At 36.9% G+C, this 21,556-nt stretch overlaps 1 protein-coding gene across 1 annotated transcript in view; it reads right to left on the bottom strand.

Moving 5' to 3' along the window:
* LOC145660648 (BRO1 domain-containing protein BROX-like) overlaps positions 1 to 21,556 on the bottom strand; it is a 62,659-nt gene that overhangs the window by 21,195 nt on the left and 19,908 nt on the right. Inside the window, exons 5-6 of the mRNA XM_081725951.1 lie at positions 2,595 to 2,770; positions 221 to 302 (exon numbers count right to left, since the gene is read on the bottom strand). Coding sequence (XP_081582077.1) covers positions 221 to 302; positions 2,595 to 2,770 — 258 coding nt within the window. The remainder of the gene's footprint in view (positions 1 to 220; positions 303 to 2,594; positions 2,771 to 21,556) is intronic.

Below are 21,556 nucleotides of genomic sequence, written 5' to 3'. Positions count from 1 at the left end.
CTTGAGAGGAGCGTGTCTTATCTGTAATACAACAGAGAACAAATAAAATACTACAATTGATGAGATATTAAAGACGGTACGGTAACTGTTACTTTAAAATGAAGAGATCAACCTTTGATCGTTGCGATCGAACCTCATAAATCTGCGGAATTGACTTGCCAGTAACAATGGAATATTTGTTTACAATGCTGAGGATGATAATTTGATGAAAAGTACTTACACTTCCGACTTTCATGCAAAGCTCTTATTGCGTCACCACACTTGTCCTGTGAGAGTAAATTTTCTCCACAATAGCTGTACGCCTGTAACAGAAAATAATTTGAGTTAATGTATCACTATTTTTTCGATGTTAAACCAAAATTTCGTACCAAACCTACTTTGGAATCATAGTTGTACTCAATTAACAAGCAGTAGTCTCAGTGCACATCACGTAAAGAGATTCTTTGTATAGCATATTTCTCAATTAATACTGAGAGATGATACATACTCTTGGAAGCTACATAGATTCCAAATAAACTGTTTGTTGCTATCCCTTATCGTTTTTACTCTAAGTAGATCAATATTAAAATCGAAAGTGTAGTCTGTCGTTTCCGGTTTTACTAGAGCAATGGTTCTTAACCTAATTCCTAACACGACCTCTATTTTATCACATCCTCTTCCCAGCGACCCCCTTATAATTTCTGGCTTGTAATAAGCTTGTGTAGGATTTTTAATAATACCTATTGTGGAGATCCAATAGGCAGATACGCAGTTCTCACTAGTTTCATATCGTACCTCTTTCATTTAAATTGAATTTTAAACAACTCTGCACCTGTTGAAAATGTTTAGTAGACCTATTTTTGGTTGTTCTTAACAGTCTGTATAAAAATAAAAATATGCCTATCGGAACAAAATTCTAAATAATATTTAAAAATATTTCCGGTATTAGATTCTAATTACGTATATTTCTCTTCCGCTTATCTTAGCGACCCCCCCCTCCCCCAGGTGGAGAAACCCTGTACTAGAGAGTTACGGATGAGGGACGCCTGATCAAATGCAGGAAACCGTTTCTCGCTATCTATTATTATTTTTGCTCTAGTGATCGAAGTTTAAATTGGAAATAGTCGATTTCCTCTCTTCCGGTTTGAATATCACATCCATCAACGAATACGATTCTCCTAACTTTTCTTCCTCTGCATTCTGGCCCAAACTGATGGCGATCCATCATCAGGGTGTCTACTAAAATTTCAAAATGAAATTTCGTGACTTTTTCGTAACCTTTTCTTTACCAAACCATAAAATTTCGTAACATTCTTAAGTGCGAATTTGGGTGCGAATTAAGCCGAATTTCCATATATGCGATAGAAGCATACTTTGGTTGCGATTTGGTAGCGTCTAAAGCCAACTACAAACATTTTTGGTGGTGAATTTTGTCTTTTTATAGAACAAAATTTTCCGGTCTGCACTTATATTTGTACAGATAAAAAAAATCGTGACCCAAAAGCTAAATTTCGTGACTTTTTCATGACTTTCGTGACCGATAGACACCCTGATTCATGTAGTTGTTGAGATTCTTTGTCTTCCTGAAGGACAGACGGACGGACGGACAAGAGTTCCGGTAACTCCTTAAAAAATAAAATATGTTACATTTGTAGTTTATTAATTACTAAAACAACCATGAAAAACAAAAGTGGACGTGGCGTTTTGTATTCATTAATAAAAAATATTATTATCATTGTAATTAGAGTTACTTGTAAAGGTTATTTTGCAAATTAATTAGGCCTATTTATAAGATATGAATATATATGGTGTTAACTGGGGTGTTGTTTCTGTTTTATATTCTGGTTAGTGATTGAAGGGGATCAGCTGTAGTAGCCTATGGTAACCAATCAGCATTCAGGGATTTTTTTGCTGTCTCTTACATATACCTCGGTAAAATCTGTCACTATCTGTTTATTTGTAGTATTTGATGAAACTAAGTGGATAGTCGGCGGAACTGTTACACGTCAACAAATTTTGCAATAAACGTATTGTTATGTTCAGCGAGTAGATTTAATTAATCAGGAGATTCTAGGTTTGATTCTTTCTGTAAGCCTTGCTGTGGTAATTTTTCTACTAAGTGAATACGCATATGTATTTTAAACAGTCGAAGTTCATGCCTTCCCTATGCTTTCCCGCAAAAAGTATATAATCACCACTGTTGAGGATCATCCTTTTAATTATCATTACATCTTAATTATTACAAAATAAATTACAACTTTCAAATGTGAAATATCTCAGTATATAATAGGTACATTGTATACTTCACAGTAATTACTTACAGCCAGGTCAACATAGACGAACATTTCCATACGTCCCAAACTCGCAGTCAATATACACACCCTATGTCAGCACAAATTGATCATCAATATTCTCATCTTCCTTTCTACTCATAAACATTTAGCCGATATAAAGGAAAGTATCTCCAAAATAATTTACCCACACCCTTTTCACACAATTGGACCCAAGATGCTGTTCTTATATTTTCACCCTTCTTTCCTTACTCGAAACTGAACTTAAAATCATTTATTCTACATTTTCTAATAAGATACAACCTTTCGGATTGAAATACTTACAAATGCCATATAGAATGCTTCTTTTAATTCCAAATACTTTCTCCACTGACCAAAGTTCTTTTCACTTAATGTACGTAACGAATTCGCCGCAGTAGAGAACATTGTAGCTGTTTCGTATGCCAAGGCAGAAATAAGACTAGGATTGTGTTTCAACTCAACCGCTCGAGCAATCGTGACTGGAAAGTTTAAAGAAGAATAAATCATTTTACAAAACATCACTAATCATCATCGATTTAGTGACAGCTTTAGAGCAGTTTATATGATTAGTTACATATAGGTAACAATATATAATGAACTAAAATCTCTTGCATTACACTCTACGATGAGATAAGGCCAATTAGATTACTTTTAGTTTCATGGGCGTCATCAGCACATCGGCTATCAGTGTCGTCTAGACATGAGTTAGAAATATCTCAATTAATGTATAGCTCCCTCACATTTGCTTCACGATAATGAGTTAACACAAAAGTTTTGTGCTCTCACCAAGAAGTGAATCTGGAAACGCACCAAAGGTGCATGTATTAACCAATCGGAAACATGTTTTATATATATTAGTGGCGAAAACGTATTTTAAGAACACCTTTAACCAATTTAAACGAAATCTGTACCGATGAATGTCGTCTGTAAAGGACACTGACCTTAGCGTGAAGTTCCCACCACCAGGATACCAGCCACCCCTCGAGGCTGTCGATTACAATGTCTATATAGTGTTGAGCAGTTTAAAGGTCGTCGACTAAAAAACTTCTGGGTAAGAATCTAACGTGCGTCTATCATAGTATGCGTCTGCAATACCAGGACAACAGCAACGTACACAGAAAAAAAAAATTGTGTACAAATATTTACATAAAGCCTACAGCAGCATTGTCAAGTGTATTCATTTCTCGTCTGCTCATTGTTTTTGAGCAAAGACCTAAAGACACACACACACTATATTAGGGATGGCCACATCCGGATAATTTTTTATTCGGATATCGGATAGAAACTTATCCGGATGACAGATAACAGATATTGTTTCGAATAACTAATAATATCCGGATGGTGAATAATATCCAAATAATGGATACCCTATATCCGCATAATATCTAAATAACGGATATATCCGGACGTATAATATCCGGCTAACAGATAATATCCCAATAACATATACCTGGATAACACCAAGATGATAGAACATCCAGATAGCGGATAATTTCCGGATAACAGAAATGGCTTTAAGTATATCATATAGAAGAGCCTCCCCGATAAACACCACGTTTAAGAAGATACTTATGTGTCGTGTGGGGACGATTGCGTGCTACAGTGAAATTTAGTTACTACCAGAAGGCAAATAAGCAACAAAATTTTACTAGCCCAAGAAAAAAGCTATTAGCCGCCATCCCATATTCCAATCGTGATTTTTATAGTATGTACTGTTTAAAAACTCCCCTGCACCGATGAACCACTCGCCAAGGGAGAGTGTTTATTTGCATCTCTGGTCTAAATGGAGTAGCCAGACGAAGAGTGTTCTGGGAGAAGGCAGCAGTTCTCCAGTAGCTAAGTTGGCGGAAATCATAGTGATTGGTACAATTTGGACATTAGTGCAGGGCGTGGTCAGAGGACTTTAACGGCTGGGATACTGCGGGATGGAAGCCAATGGGAAACCACCATTCTATTTTTCCCTAGTTTGCTGACAGCAGAAAGAGACATACGTACAATGGTCTTTTGCAGGTCAAAATGTAGTTCCGGAGGTACAATATCCCCATTCGGATCTTCGGGAGAGGAAGGCTTGGGAAGGACTATTGGACGAGAAAGTAATAATGTTGGGAGAATAGATAGGGGAAGAAAGACATGCAAGAGCAAAATGTTTAGGACCGGAACATGGAACGTACGTACCATGTTACAGGGAGGGAAATTAGAAAATCTTAGCGAGGAAATGAAACAAAACAATCTGGGTTTGTGAAGTTAGATGGGAAGGTGATGGGGTGTTGAACAGCGAAGGATATGGAATGATTTACTCACGTAATGAAAGGGCTGTCATAATGGGTAGGAATAATTCTTGGTAATCCCTTAAAAGAGAAAGTAGTGAAAGTAGAATGTGTGTTGATGATAAAGTTATGGTGTTAAGACTTAAGGAAAAAAGAAAGATCTAATAGTGATACAGACATATGCACCGACGACTTCGCATACAATTGAAGAAGTAGAGGAAACCTATGAAAAAATATAGACAGAGAGAAGACCAGCATGTAATTGTAATGGGAGATTTCAATGGAGTTGTGGGAGAAACACAGGAAAGTAGTGTCGTAGGCAAATACGGTTTAATGAGAAAGAAATGAAAGGGGAGAGATACTGGTCAATTCCCGTAGACAGAATTCACTAGTAATTGGGAACACGTGATTCAATCAGCACAAGAGAAGAAGATATACATAGAAATTCCCAACAGACGGCGGAAGATATCAGATGGACTATGCTATGATTCAGGACAGATGTCGGAATAGCTTGAAAAATGCTAAGAGCCTTTCTGAAGCTGACATTTTTTCTGATCATAACCTTGTGCTGGTCCAAGTGGATATTCAACTGAAAAATGCAGGCAGAAGAAAGTAGGGAAACAAGATGTTGAATACTGAAGAGCTGAAGAACGACGAAATAAAAAATCTTTTTGTTGAGAAATTCGAAGAAAAATACTTAAACGAGAAAAGGATAGAAGCAGGTAGTAACAGACGGTGGGAACATATTAAACTTTGTATACAGGAGGCTACAGAAGAAGCAGTACTGAGTACTCAAGACAGACAGACACGCACCTGCACTCATTTGGTAAGAAATCTCTCAACACTGTCCATTTCTATAAACATATCAATGCGTATACCATTCTAAAGCTAATAAAACAAGAAGTTTTACTTGGAACATGCTGTTGGGGCGTTATCAAGCTTTTAGTAATAATAACAAAAATGTTGAAAATTATATTGAAAAATCTATTTTTTCACCAATTTATTTGAATAGCGCCACGTATACTTATTTTACCCAAAAACACGTAAGGACATGACCGTAATGTGAGGAAACTAACTAAATATTATATTGATACGAACTGTCTTAATTGAATTATTACATTTCAATGTAGGTATGCAAATCTGCATGTTTAGGGCTCTAGAGGGAGAAAGCAAGACGGGAAGAGTTGGTGACTTTTGAGGATATACTCCCCTTATGTGATGTTGGCGCAGAATGCTGCGCATATCATGGACCGAAAGGAAAAGAAATAAAGACGTACTAAAGGAAGCTAATGAAGGACGACAGATCATGAAGATAATAGGAAAAAGAAGAAACAGGATGCTTGGCCATCTTATTCGACACTCCGATTGGATCACTGTGCTGATAGAGGGAAAGGCAGAAAAAAAAAACAGGAAGAAAAAGACCAAGGATAGAATATCTAGAAGCAGTTACGAAGAAGAGGCCTTATCGAAGTATAAAACAACTTTCCCAAGCGAGAGAGAAGTTTTAAAATTTCCATGTTGCCCACCAACCTATGGTTGAGTTGAACAAGAGGAAGAAGACTCCCCTTATGATGTTGTAGTAATTGGTAAATTTTCAACTTTTTCTTAATTAGTCGCGACAAAAGCCTATTTTTTCCTTTAATGACAGGATTAACATCAATCCATTCGGCATCACAGTCATTCGATTTCGCATGCACAAGAAACATCATTTTGGCACACCACTCACACTCACATAATCATTTCGACATCATGCTTACTCTCCCCCCCCCCCCCACACACACACCAACTTCCACTCACACCATTATCTCGAAATCACACTTACTCAATCCTACGCTCTACTAGTGAGGTTGAGGTCGGTTAAGTGTGAATTTTAACTCGTGAGATTACCCTTATGATTTTGGTCATCTTTGCATATGGCAACCTGGGAAATTAAAGAGGCCGGAGATCGTGGTGCCGCATCATCATCTCCATGAGAGCTGAAGTCAAGAAGAGTTACAGCTCCCAGACCTTCAGAACCTCTTTACATATACAGTATATTGGAATACCTTGCATATCCGGTATGCATTATTATAATTACGAACTGAAAATATGTTTGCCAATTTAGTGTTGCTCAAGAGACGAGACGAGATTAGAAATAAAAGTTTCTCGTCTCAATTTTTTGCAGAACAATTGTCTTCTCTCGTTTCTTAAAAAAAAAAAAAAAACTTTCTTGTCTCGTATTGTAAATTTATATATATATATATATATATATATATATATATATATATATATATATATTTTAGTTTAATTTAGAAGTAATCGAAAACCTACCTGTCACATGAGAGCCAGAAGACTATAATATAACAAAACTTACACTATATTACTTTTCGGAATATATTTTGTGTGATTTGTGTATGTTTAAACGCTGATAAATGTTCTTCATGTTTGTAGAAACCTTACCGCATCCGCAACTTTGTTACTTTTAGCTAAACAGCAAATTTTGATTTTCTCAAAACCAACTCTTTAGACCTTAGCCTTCGAACGGCCGATTTCAATACTGATCCATATCGACATAGTAGACAGCAAGAAACGGTTACTTTGATACGAATTTAGTGTCCTCAAGAATGATTCTGGGCTTCTGGTGGCTAAGCGAATAGCGCACGTGACTTTGGAGCAGTGGGAGACCCGGGTTCAATTCCCGGAGGAACTCATGTGGTTCGGATCCTACGTTAAGCTGTATGTCCACGTCTCACATAGCATCGCTGCTGAAAGGGACGCTAACCTCAAATCAACTCAACTCAACCCAAGAATGATCCAAACTCGAATTTAAATTGGAAACGTAAGTTGTATGATCGAGGTCTGTCGCATCCAGCTTATAATTCTGAGTTTTTGTATGGTAACAACGGAAAGAGATATCGAGAAACAGCTTTTGATATATTTACATTCAGGATTCCAATGGTAGTTTCCATCTCACTCCCTTAACCCTTATCAGTGAATTGAAGCAGGGACTCTTAAAGTCGATCACTTCTGGTTAGCTACAGGAGTCCGCAGCGAGGGAAAAGATTTTGAATTCCTGAATTTTAGAAAGGGTTTGCTTCTTCGACATGATATGGGAGGCACACTGGCTCAGAGCTAGAGCGTTTACCTCTGGTGCGTGGGGTCCCTGGTTCGAACTCCGGCCAAATAAGTTTGTGGTGGACAATATCGTGTACGTGAGTTTTCTCGGGATATTCCAGTTTCCTTCCATATTCTCATTCTACCAGTTCTTCCATCATTCACTTGCCTTAATCATCCGTCCCCTTTAGCCTAAAGGGTATAATTGTGGGACGTTAAAGTGAAATTTTTTTTTTGGCATATATCTCAAAAACTATCAGATTTGCTTGCTCACCCACCGCAGTATTTAATATATTTACTGTAGTTTTTACCTATCTGACGAGTCTATGCGTTTGTTTCGTGGAGGCGCTGTTATGTGTTTGTATTCTGTTATTGGTTGAAAGAATTGTCGGGAGGGGAGATATGAGTGATTTTCTGCATTATTTTACAGGGCGACCAGAAGATACGAGCATTAATAGTCAACACAGACAGTCCATTTTTTGATTTGTTGTGTTATAATATTGCTAGAAAGTGATCGTTGTGATTTGAAATGGAAAACGGAAAATAATAATAATAAAACTCACCACACACATATATATTTTATATATATATATATATATATATATGCCCTTTAGGCTAAGGGAAATGATGATGATGATGGAAGAGTTTGTGGAATGAGAAAGGCAGAGGAAACGGGGGTACCCTAATAAAACCTACAGACACGACGATGTCCACCACAAACTTACTTGGCCGGAGATCGAACCAGGGTCTTCACGCAGAAGCGCTCTACCACTGAGCCCCCGTGTCCCCTTCCCACACTAAATAATCCATTACAAGAACTACATATAAAGTATTTAAAACTTCGTAGAAAAGAGAAAAAAATTGGACTCATACTGCATAGCATCAGACACAGCTACCTGTGCTGTAGACACAAGTGTGAGAACTGTTATTAAAATTGGTATATTTTATTCAACCATATTATTCGAAGTATATTCATACATCCGCACTGTAGACCAGTGGCGTAGGAAAGAGGGCGCTTAAATCTACTTCCTCTTAATATAGTGATATCAAAATTTGATTCTACTAATACGCAGTATATTCTACCTAGGTATTTGTGATCACCGATAATCACAAGCATTGTATAGTCATGTTAGAAGCAAAACTTACTTCCTAGAAACTCCTTTTAACCTACATAAGGTTTATAAGAAACTAGATATGTACTGAATTTTCTTGTTCTGGGAGGATCTTTCTCGCCAGGATAACTATCAACTAGTGTTTTGTCGATCATGAACGATTCGATCATTGTGAACGAATCATGGCATGAATCAAATTAATTATGATTCTTTCCACAAATGAATTGATTCTTCTAATGAATCATTTGTACTTGTTATTGAATTGCTTGCCGTGATCGAAACGAATTGTGAATCACAAACTGCCAGCTTATGTGAGAGAATTGGTAGGGTTGCTTCTGCAAATGTGCTTACAGTTCACGGGGAGTAAAAAGATAAAGAAAACCATACGCGCGCTGTTTCTTCTTTTTTTCGTAGATGCGTGCGTTTTTTTTTTTTTTTTTTTTTTTTTCTGCGTAGTAGGGTTGCTTCCTGTGACGAAAGGAAGCCGCGTTGTTAGAAACATATTACTTTCAAAATACTTTCCTGTTGCCTGCTTCTCGTCGTGAAGTACTACTGATAGTGTTGCTCAATTAGACGTAATACGATTTCGTAGTTAATATCAGCATACTCTTGATAAGCATTTATCCATTTTATTAAGATACTGTGTGTACATTGGATAAAACTATTATCTTCACTTTCAACTGTACTAGCCAACAAGGTCAATTTCAATGTTTCATAATCAACTCAAAGTAATATATTATATTTAATGTAAATACAGTATTTACATAGAAATATCTGTACTGTACATAATGGATTTTTAAAAAAAATATATATGCTATAGAAAGACGAACGTAGATTCTTTCTGGGAAGACAGTGTATTGCATCTTTCAGTAAAAACACTTGCCCACATGCAACAAAGCTTACATTAGTGATATCTACTTTTCGCTTTACTATTGAAGTAGACGTGAAGATACAAATGGAATGTAAACAAGGGAATGTTGGAGACCCGGAATCATTTCCGGCGGGAGCTCATATGGTTCGGATTCCATGTAATCAGTAGGTCCACGTCTCATACAGCCTCGCTGTTGAACAAAACGTTAAACTCAAATCAACTGAACTCAAATTTAGTTAACTAATGGTTTTCTCTTCGAAATACAGACGAACAGTGATGATTTTGGGGGTAGCCGTTGAGAAAATCCCTCGGGCTAAGAAGTTTCCCCTGGGTCATTTCTCAGATTGGGTTCAATTGAGGTTACTAGTATTTTCGCAAATATATGTTCATCTTTTGCTTATTGAGGTAGTGGTGACTAAGGGTAAAGCGTTCACCTCTGGTGGATGGGGTCTTTGGTTTTCTTTTACTAGCGCCAAATGGGCTTTATGGCGGACAAATACTATATGTGAGACTTTCTCGAGGTTCTCCCGTTTTCGCTCACTTTCTTCATTTCACCATTTCATTCATTCTCATCATCATCGTTCCCTTCAGTCTACACGATGATAACCATGGAATGTAAAACTTTAAGATTTCATTTATGGGCGCTCGAAGAAAATTTTCTAGGGGGCTCATCTCCCTGGTTGCTATATTACGTTTGGTATTTTTTATTTGTATTAAAAAAATCTTAAATTTAATACATTTTCGTGTGCCAGGGGGGCTGGGCCCCACCCCCTCCCCTTCGGCCGCATATGCTTTCATTTCATCCCGCATTTATTCAAAGTCTCCTTCGAGTGAATCCTTTTAAAATGATTACAATATTAAACATATGTTGATGTGTCAACTCCCTTTCTTCTCTAGCTCAAAGGAATTTTTAAAAATCATAATTTTTTGCCAGTCAAGAATAAAATAGAACGTATTTTTAGAATGTAATAGGATAAAATAGAAATCTTGCAGTTTAACGTTCAACGTTTATGTCCATTAGTCTAAGGGAAACGAATGATTAAGGCAAGTAAATGACGATGGAAGAATAGGTGGAATGAGCGTGCAGAAGGAAATGGGAGTGGCCCCGACAAAACCACGGACATCATGATGTGCACTACAAACTTACTTAGTAATGGGTCAAGCCAGGAACCCCACGCACCGGAGGCAACAGCTTTATCAGTGAGCCACGCTGACCTCCCAGGATAAAATAGAATGGGTACCGAGATTACAATTTACTTTAACTAATCATCCGCCTCTTCTTTAGCCTATAGGACATAACTGTAAGACTTACAAGAACAATGGAAATCCATTAACATGATGTGTACTTTACAAAGTTCATATGACCTGGGAAAACAATACCACAGGGCCCATTGTACAATGATTCCTGTATTTAAAACCAAAAACATGAATGTCGCCTATACATTGCATTTAGAGCTCTCTATTTTCTCCATATTAATACGTACGCCAATAAGAAGTTGAAAATAAATTGTTATGACTGCTCGTATTCTGTGAAAATATTATGGAGTAAAGTATTTTCTGGAAAACTGAAGCTGGCCCAAAAAAAAAAAAAAAAAAGTGATTGCAACAGTCTTTCACTTGCGCGAAGGGAATGCACTGACTACAATTCATATGAACGAATTAAATGATCGAATCATTTAGTGAATCAGAGTCAATAAATCGATTCTCCGAAATGAATCATTCTGCCCATCACTACTATCAACTCCCTCTAAAAGATCTCTTGTTTGAAAATAGCGTCATATCTTAAGCACAATATTGTTATTGTGCTCCCCAAAAAAACATAGCCACCGACCACGGGGTCGGTAATATACGAGGGTAGTCAAAAATTGATGTGTACGCATTTCCTTCCCATGTCTTGAAATAACAATATTTAAAGTGCTGCGTGAGCTCACAATTAACGAATTATTCCTAAATTGATAAATTCATTTATAACTAATTGTACAAACACTTCTGTGCTAAATTATAAGTTGTTACTATTTTATGAGATAAATAATAATATTGCTTTCAACTTTGTACAGAATATTTCGATTCAGTTAACAAGCTCTTGTGCTGCCATCTCTTGGGCATCAATTGCACTAGAACACTATATACTTTGCATGAATAATTGTTGTTTAAAATGCAGTACTACATGCATCAGAATGAGCGTATTTGCGACTTGGATTGTGATTTGATCATCCCTCTTCCCCCTCCCCTGGAAAAATTCCTGTGGGGGTGTCTGTGTACGCTCGTTAATTTAAAAGCCTACTATAGTTTTACAATGCGAAATGACGTTTCTACTGTTTTATTTTTTAATTCACTCTAAAGTTTTCTGTACAAGTTTTTATTAGGGTCATGCTGGTTAGTTTTTAAGATTACAAGAGAAGTACGTCCGTCCGTTACTCCACATGGTAACTCTTGAATGAAAGTGAATTTTTCAGTTCTGATTTTTTCCAATAGGCAGCTAGTGTGTTTATTTCGGCCGAGTTCGTTTACGGACTACATCCGTTAACACCTTAACGGGTAACGGTGACTTTAACGGTGGCTATCCGGAGCCCATATCCCGTACATGCATTTTTTTTTAAACAATAAACAGCCAGAGCGATTATCTCCGTCGATTTTGTTAATGAAGTTAATTCGATTATATATCAAGAATAACGGTGACATTAAAGGCGCTATCTGTAGTCCATATCCAATATATCCAAGTGATTTTTTAAAGTTGTGTTTTATTAGAATATTGTAATTTGCTAACAATATAGAGTGACAAATAAGAGACAATATATAGAAGACAGGTAGTAATTTATGTCTATAAAATAATTGAAAAACTGCAAATATATGTAAATGATGCAAAAAGATCTTTAATTTAAATACATAAAGAGAAAAATATACATATTTCATCAATTGTAAATGAAAAATAAAATATGTATGTTTTACGGCCCACAGTTATGCTCTGTAGGGTAACAAAATATACATGATTACTGAAAGTGAATATTTACGAACAGAATTAATGGAAAAAAAATGTGAGAAAAACGGAAAAAAACCCATGAAAACTCATGGACACGATGTAGAGCAGGACATATTAACATGTTCTGAGATCTAACCAGAGGCCCCACGAACCAGAGGTGAACGCTTTGCCACTGAGCTACCTAAGTCCCCATTCTCATCATCATATCACACGCCAATACTCAACTCGATTTACACAATATTTTCACCTATAGATCCCATTTACTGCATCTACTGTAGTTTTTAATATTTGGATTGGCAATAGTGTTACTTACGAGACAAGGAATTTCTCGTCTCGAAAACAGAGGAGAGTCGAGGCGAGAAGAGGTTTTTCAAATTCGAGACAAGAAACTTGACAATTCTGGTTTCGGTTTCGAGATGAGACGAGAAATGTCTCGAGTGCTATACCAGTTCACCTAAGTTTTAAATCTAAAACACTATTTAAGTGTTACGTGATTAATATTTCATAATATAGAAAACTTAATACATAAAGTGATTATATCAACATAATGAAGAACATTTATCAGCGTTCAAAGATATACAAGTCACACATAATATACTCCGAAAATATAGTTTAATTGTTCTTATATTACACTGTTCGGGGATCTAATGTGACCCGGTCGGTTTCTGATTAGTCCTAGATGAAAAAAATGAGTGCATAAATTTATAAAACGAGCCGAGAAAGCATATTTTTGACAAACGAAACGAGACAATTGTTCGACAAAAAATCGTGGGAATTTTTTTTTTTTTATTATTTATTTTAATCTCGTCCCGTCTCTTGAGCAATTGGAAAACATATTCACAAATTGTAAATATGTGATAATGAAAACTGGTAATGCAAGGTATTCCAGTATATTTATATATGTAAATAAGGTTCTTCCGAAGGTCTAAGATCTATATTTCTTGACTTCAGCTTTCCTGGAGGTGATGTCAGTTCCACGATCCTCCGCCCCTTTAATTTGCCAGGTTGTACAGACAAAGATGACCGAAATCGTAAGGGTAATGTCACAAGTTAAAACTCACACTCAACCCACCTCAACCTCACTAGTTTTTTTATTTTTAAATTGTATAAACATTATTCTTTCTGTTCATGTCAGCTGGTTTGGGAATCGACCGCCCAAAGCGTTACTCTTGCTTATTTATTAGGATCATTCAGTGAGTTTTATAATTTTGTGTTATTAGTACGTCCGCCCGCACGTTAGTTACTCCGTAAGATAACTTAAACGAATGTGATTTTTAAGATGATGATTTCGCGATAGATAGTTAGGTCGATTACCTCAGCACAGTTCGTTAACGGAGACAATCCCTTAAAAACTTAACGGATAACGGTGACTTTAACAGTAGCTATCTATAGCCTTATCAGTAGCAAAATTTTGAATTGTTTTTTTTCTTACAATGCATAGGTACAATCATGTCCAAAATTATTGTCGCATATCTATAACTGTCTTCTTGTAAGAATATAATTTGATAATGATTTTGCAGAGTACTTTTAATACCTGCAAATATGTGTATAATCGGGAAATGTATATTTGTGGTAAATTTCATAGCAAAAGAATTATAAATACAAAAGTTATAATGAGTAAAATAAAATGTTGCTAAAGGGTACAAGAAAGTTTTATTTTCGTTTTATTGTTCTTATTTACTGCTCTTTTGACATGAAATTTGCCACATACATGTCTTTGCCGATTATACACATACTAACTTTATAAGAAATAGCGGTCGTGTGTTTAAATTAATTAGATTTTGTGCATCATTTACATATATATGCTGTTTTGCAATTATTTTATAACCATTAATTACTACATCAGGGTGTCTACTAAAATTCCAAAATGAAATTTTGTGACTTTTTCGTGACCTTTTCTTTACCAAATCATAAAATTTCCCAATCTTTTCAAGAGCGAATTCGGGTGCGAATTAGGCCGAATGCGATTAAAATGTACTTTGCTTGCAATTTGATAGCGTCTAAAGCCGACCACGGACATTTTTGGTGATGAACTTTGACGTTTTATAGAACAAAGTTTTCCAATCTGTACTTACATTTGAACAGTGACTTTTTCGTGACTTTCATGACCATTTTCTGATTTCGTGACTTTTTCGTGACTTTCGTGACCGATAGACACCCTGTACATGTCTTCTACATATTTTGTCACGCGCATATTATACGCTATCAGCAATCCAGCAGATATCATTTTTTATCTTTATATTATCCGTTATCTCAATTGATCCGTTATCTGGATATCCATCATGGGATTATTATCCTTTATCCAGGTATTATTCGTTTCGTTATACGGATATAATCCCTCATCTGGATATTATCAGTTATCCGGATATATCCGTTATCTGGATTATCTCTCTCTTCAAAATCGCATACCGAATAATTTATCCAGATATCTTGGGCAACCCTTATATATACGAGGGCGAATCAAAAAGTAACTTACACTTCCAAATTATGGCCATTTATGAACCCATCTACACATTGGCAACATGGCTATGGCAACATACACTTTTCCACACAGTCACCAAGAGACTGTAAACGTTTCTTGTAAAGGTCACCCAACTTTTCGATTCCGGATGCATAGAAATCACCTCCAGCACTATGTAACCACTTGGAGACAGCTGTTTTCACCTCCTCATCGTTTCGGAATCATCGCCCATTGACATTATTTTCCAGCTTACCGAACACATGATAATCACATGGTGCTAAGTCCGGATTGTATGAAGAATGTTGCCATCCCTCCCAGTGAATCGTTTGCAGCAGTTCGGACGTTTGGTGGGCCGTGAGAAATGTTGCGTTATCGTGCAACAAAATCACACCGGCGCTCAATTTTGCCCACCGCTTTTCTTTAATTGCCTTACACAACCTGTGCAACGTTTGACAATAAGAAGCTGCGATGATTATCGTGCCTTGCGGCATAAATCCCACGTGCACCATACCCTCAATATCAAAGAACACTGTTGCCATGAACTTTCCTGCTGAAGGTTGGACCTTGGCCTTCTTTTGTGGTGGTGATGTGATGTGCACCCATTCCATCGATGTTCTCTTTGATTCGGGGGTAAAGTGGTGGGCCCACGTTTCATCCACTGTAATGATTCATCGCAGAAACTCGTTCCCCTCCTTCGTGGTTCGATCCCAGCTCGCGCCGTGTGGACTTTGTGGTGGACAAACACCGTGCTCGTGGGTTTTCTCGGGGTTCTCCCGTTTCCTCCCACTTTCTTCATTCCACCATTTCACTCATCTCTCATTATCACCGTCTCCTTTAGCCTAACCGGCATAACCGTGGGACATAAAACTTAAAGATTTCATTTTTCATTTCGTTCTCCTCCACAGAGTACCGTTGCAAAAATGCCAGTGACGATTGGAAACGTTGTCCCTTGTGAACATCAGTAAGCAGACTTCTACCCATCTTTGATAGTTTACGAAAGCCAAGGTGGTCGTGACCAATGGAGAGCACACTCCTATATGAAATGTTCAGGAGGCTGGCAATTTCCTGCAGTGTTATGCGCCGATTCTCTCTAATGATCCCATCTACACGGTCAACATTTGCAACGGTTGCGGGCCTGCCTTCGCGATGTTCGTCCGTGAGATCCGTGCGTCCGGCGTCAAACTGCTTACACCACTTTACAATACCTGGGCGAGATATTGCACGCTCTCCATATACAGCAGTGATTTTACGATGAATGTCCATGTAATTGAGCCATTTAGCGCATAGAAAACTGATCGTACCTCCAATTCGGAGTGAACATCAGTTCATGCGCCATTGAACCTAGCCCGCTCTGCACACACAACACGACGGAAGACCGCACAAACATTCCTCTCGGACGTGTCAGCAGTTACTGTAGCTTGCCCCGCATTGGCCACAGTCCCGACACACAGCGTGCTCTCCCGGCGAGCAAGTGTAACTTACTTTATGATTCGCCATCGCATGCATACATACATACATACATATTATATATATCTAAACGAGGAAGTAGAAAGGAAGGAAGAAATTCTGAAATATACAAATGTAAGATTAGTATATCTGTAAACGGTACATGTAGGGAGTTGGATGAACATACGTACCTCCATCAAAAAATAACACGAGAAAAATGCTTACAAAGAATCGTTCGTTTCGTGCGTGTTTTATCTCGAATTACATCATTACAAACCATTATACGTATAATTACAATTGTGGGTAAAGTCTAGAAAAAGGTACCAGTGACTCCTAAAGTCCCTCGAAATAGTTTCCCGAAGAATCTACTAGATCGCAGAATCATGACACCACAGGATCATTGCCTATGAAAGAGAACTGAAAAGCGAGTCAGCGTAAGAGCGTGATCCAGGCTCGTCACGCAAGCAGAAATTTCGTTACAATTCCTCCCCTGTCAAGTTAATGGTCATTCTAGCGTATGACATTCGAAGGTGATTTTGTGCCATTTCATTCCACATGGTCAAACTGTGAACGCACTTTACTACCCCCACACTTCCCTGACACGATACCTACATCGGACTATTCGGGGGAAGTACTCTGAAGGTCTATACGATGCACTCATTCTTCATGATAACGTGAAAGCACATGCAGTAGTGTGTATGCAATCTTCTCGCGCGAAAGGGATAGGAAATATTTAAGTACCCATCATATTCATCAGACTTATCACCTTGTGATTCTAACCTCATACTAAAACCGAAGAAGCCATTACGCGCAACACGCTTTCGAACGCATAAAGACATTGTCGTAGCAATAAGCTGTGAAATCGGAAGATTCATTCATAGTGGGGCGATAAGCATTCGACGCCTTCCACATCGTTGGCAATACGTTGTGGATTCTTTGTAATACTACTTCAAAAGGCTCTAAACGCCACTGGTACATGTTTCTTAGCTTCATACATAATTGTAATTGTATTTCTAATGGTTTGTAATATTGTAATTCGAGATAAAATACGTACGAAACGAACAATTCGTTATACTTTTTTTTCTCGTCTTATATCTTGATGGGGATATGTATGTCCTCCATCTTCATGCATTTAACGTTTACTACTAAACCATACATAACGTTACCATACATAACCATACTTTAACGTTTACATTCATACGTAGTAACCTTCCATTTGCATATTTCAGAATTTCTTGCTTCGTTCTCATTTTCAGAAAAGAAAACTGCCATGACTTCCTGGGATATATATGCGGATTTCTAAACAGTACCGACAACGTTTAGGAGGTGATTCCTGACATTAAGGTAAGACAAAACGTATACACCAACCTGGGCGCAGAAATACTTCCTTCCGACGCTGTGACCAGCCGAAAATAGATCGAAGTCGTGTGAAAGGGCATGTTCATTAGTTTTAGTTGTACATTTCATTAATGTACAATTGGATGGGGTGCATGGGTAACCTCAAAAGAAATTAGAGAAGTCATAATGGTTTTTCCACAAGTTGAACCGGAAATAAACAATTATCAAGTACAATATTTCAAGCAATAGTATGTTGTTCAAATTAGAAGAATATTGTTAGAATTCGAAAGGAGAGACAGACATGTTTGATTAGTCTACTTAATTCCAATGTACTCATCTTTCGAGTGTATGACTGATCAATTTACGAAAAATATTGAAATATATACGTTGCGTAGGAGTTCATAGCCTTCATAAGTGTATTTATTATAAATGTCTTGTACATTACAAACGATCAACCAATTTTACTAGTTTTGTCTTCTTCAGCATTATTTTAATTGTAGATATCTAACTTTGGTGTGTTTACGTTCTTGTACCTATTGAACCTTCAACTATACATTTTTGCTTTTTCCATTGCATTTACTTCCTGATTCTCCTTTTCCCTTTTACTCATGGAGTTACCTTAATTCAAATTTCGAAACCATGTCTCCTTTACGTTGCCTTACTACATTTTATATCCTATTACGTTCACAATACTCTCAATTATGTAAACATCATAAATCCTTAAGCGACTTCTTATATTGATTTTTTTTTTTTTTTTTTTTCAAATTTAAAATACTTTTTGCAGAATGTTCAAGTCAAGAAACAATTATTATGACTCAATGAAACTGTGAATACAACTACTTCACTATTGTTAATTACACAGAACTTGTGAAATTGGATCTAAAACATCTGCTAAATGCAATACATCGTAACGTGAAATTTTCTACGAGAAGCATCTAGTAAATATATTCACAGATTAATGTCCAGACCTTGAAGTTACCCGTACTATTTCTCAACGCAGTCCTCTGGCATGACAACATATTTTTGCACTTGGCAACCAGCTTCTTTATTTCAGCAGCTTTGTTTGCCTGTCCCTTCAACATCAGAGAACTGAATGAATATTTTCATCATCTAATAATTTTGAATTCATAAATCCAAGCTACATGATGTATTTTTGTACTATTTCTAAATGCACATCAGTATTATTTTGTTCATTGGTTTATCACACATAATATTTACTGAATTGACTCATCTTTTGAAATCAAAGTTCTTTCTTTGAAGTACGAATATACTGGCTCAGTGGTAGAACACTCATCTCTGGTGCAAGCAGTTAGTTCCGATCCCAGGCCATGTAAATTTGTTGTAGACATCATCTTGTCCATCAGTTTTCTCGGAATTGTCTCATTTCTTTCTGTATTCTTCCACCAATTTTATCATCATAATTCACTTTCAGTATTCATCGGATGCTATTAGACTAACGGGCAAGTTCCTGAGATCTTAATTATTGCAATTTATTTCAGTTCTTTCCCTGATAGTTTATTCTGTACTGAGACAAAGTAAAGTAATCAGACGTGTGTATTGCTCCTTCTTTCGAATTCTAACAGTGTTCTAGCTTGAACAACGTACTATAATTCTTATTCATTGAAATATTGTACTTGATTACTGTTCATTTTCCTGTAAAACGTTTGATAAAATGCTCCAGGAATGTTCTAAATTTCTAAGATTATTCTTGCGCCACCTCTGCACCCGATCCAATTGAGTGTTAATGGAATCTACGACTAAAAGTACTGAACATTCTCTTTTGCCAGTCATTCACCCGACATTTTGTTCTCTAAATATGATTGTTAATGAATTTTTCTGACAATATCTTGGCTGGTCACATTGCTGAAAGGAAGAATTTCTGTATCTTCTTTTGTTTTATCTCGATGCTGGAAATTCCTGTAGATATTTCTAACCTCAAATATATATAGGGTGTTTCTAACTGACAAACTTTGTTCAGAAATATATATTAGTCTTTATCCAAAACAATGAGCAGATGATCCATGCATATTAACTTTTTATTTCGGATTTTTATTCGTTCGATGCTTTTCTCTCCAAATGGGACGGGGTGGGGTTGAAAGGTTATGAGACTGGCAACATTGTTTACTACCGACAAAGCTGCTGCCTCCACTCTCACAGGACAGTTAAATGGATCCTTGCCGCTGACTCTATACAAGTTCGAACTTACTCTAGTTGCTACACGATTGTTGACAGCGTCTGAGGTGCATTACGAATCCGCTATTGTGACTTATGAGAAGTTACAAAGGGCTTATGGTGCCTTCCATTTCAACTCAGGCAAAAAAATATAAAATTGTACCATCACCATCTCAGATATTGTTGAAACTTTTTTTATAGCAACTAGACATATTTTTAAGAGACCCATATTTTTTTTGTTTTGTCGGAAAAAATTTTCCCGCCAAGTAATGGGCCATCAAAGACGGGGAGTACAATTTATGAATTGTAGAAGACATGGAAAATGGTCAATTTCGGAGCCTCACCATTCGGCTATGGAGACAGGTAGAGTTATAATTCTTGTTGTGGCATGTACATAGGGATATAAATAAACTATATTTTATTATAGTTTGGTTTGCGCATGCGTATCTTTTTGTACATAAATTAAGAAATGAACGTCAATTTATCTGAAAAGTCGAAGTTTGCGAATTTTTTTCGAGCACTTCCGGTTCGAATTTTAAAATTCTGTTTTCACGGTTGGTAAGACCTAGTTACCCGCTTTCCGAAAAAAAATTTGTATCGCTTCTGTGGCCAACCGTTTTGTCGCAAAAAATTCGAGAAATTGTAAAATTTTCAAAAATCGCCATTTTTGGGCGCCATTTTCTCGAAAACACCATTTTTTAAAATTCTGAAATTTTGTCAGATGGTTCAACTTTACCTGAATAATAAACACACCAAATATCATTCTCGACCAATGCTTCATGGATTAACTGCAGCCTTTTAAAGTTAGCGAAGTTTCGCTAATTTTGATGTCACAGTTAGCAACCCTGGGGACAATGAAAGTGCAATGATTTGATGATGTTTGTGGTTCACATTCATTAAATGAAGAATAAATGGTTTTCTTGACTGTTCTTTTTTTTATTATTTTGATTAAAAAGGCTCTCTGAAATAGTAAAATGAACCTCCCTCTACTCCTCCGTTTTCTTAAACTGAAGTAATCTGAGATGGAAATTACGATTACGAAACACACAAATTTCAAGTTCACTTACTTAAAATGGTCTTCGGAAACAAAATTTTACTTTTTTTTTTTTTTACATGGATCAATTATTTGCTTGGTTGTTGTCTTCTTTGCTAATAGCATGTAACTGTGTAGATGCTCCAATAGATGTTGGTGGTTCACTCATAACTCATCCAGGAGTGGATCTAGGGGGACGATTGCCGCCCCCCCCCCCAGAAGAAGAAACTTCCTTATTTATATATAAATAAAACCCATCCCAGAGTTTGGAGCTCTTAAAAATAGCTCTAAGTAGCAGTATTACAATCCCCCCCAGAAGTCCGTCCTGGATCCGCCCCTGCGTAGCACATTGTCGATAGTCACAAAACACTTATTTTCACTTCTCTTATGCTCTTCTGGAAACCTGTACCCTGCTGAAGGTTCATGTGGAAGCATAAACAGCACTTAAACTTCACGTAATTCATGATTTATTCATAATATTTCTGCTACGCA

This window comes from Thermobia domestica, chromosome 9 (assembly GCF_964235325.1).
Source record: "Thermobia domestica chromosome 9, izTheDome1.hap1.1, whole genome shotgun sequence".
NCBI classification, from domain to species: Eukaryota; Metazoa; Arthropoda; class Insecta; order Zygentoma; family Lepismatidae; genus Thermobia; species Thermobia domestica.
Note: the sequence above shows the minus strand (reverse complement) of the source record. Positions and strands in the feature narration are given on the sequence as shown.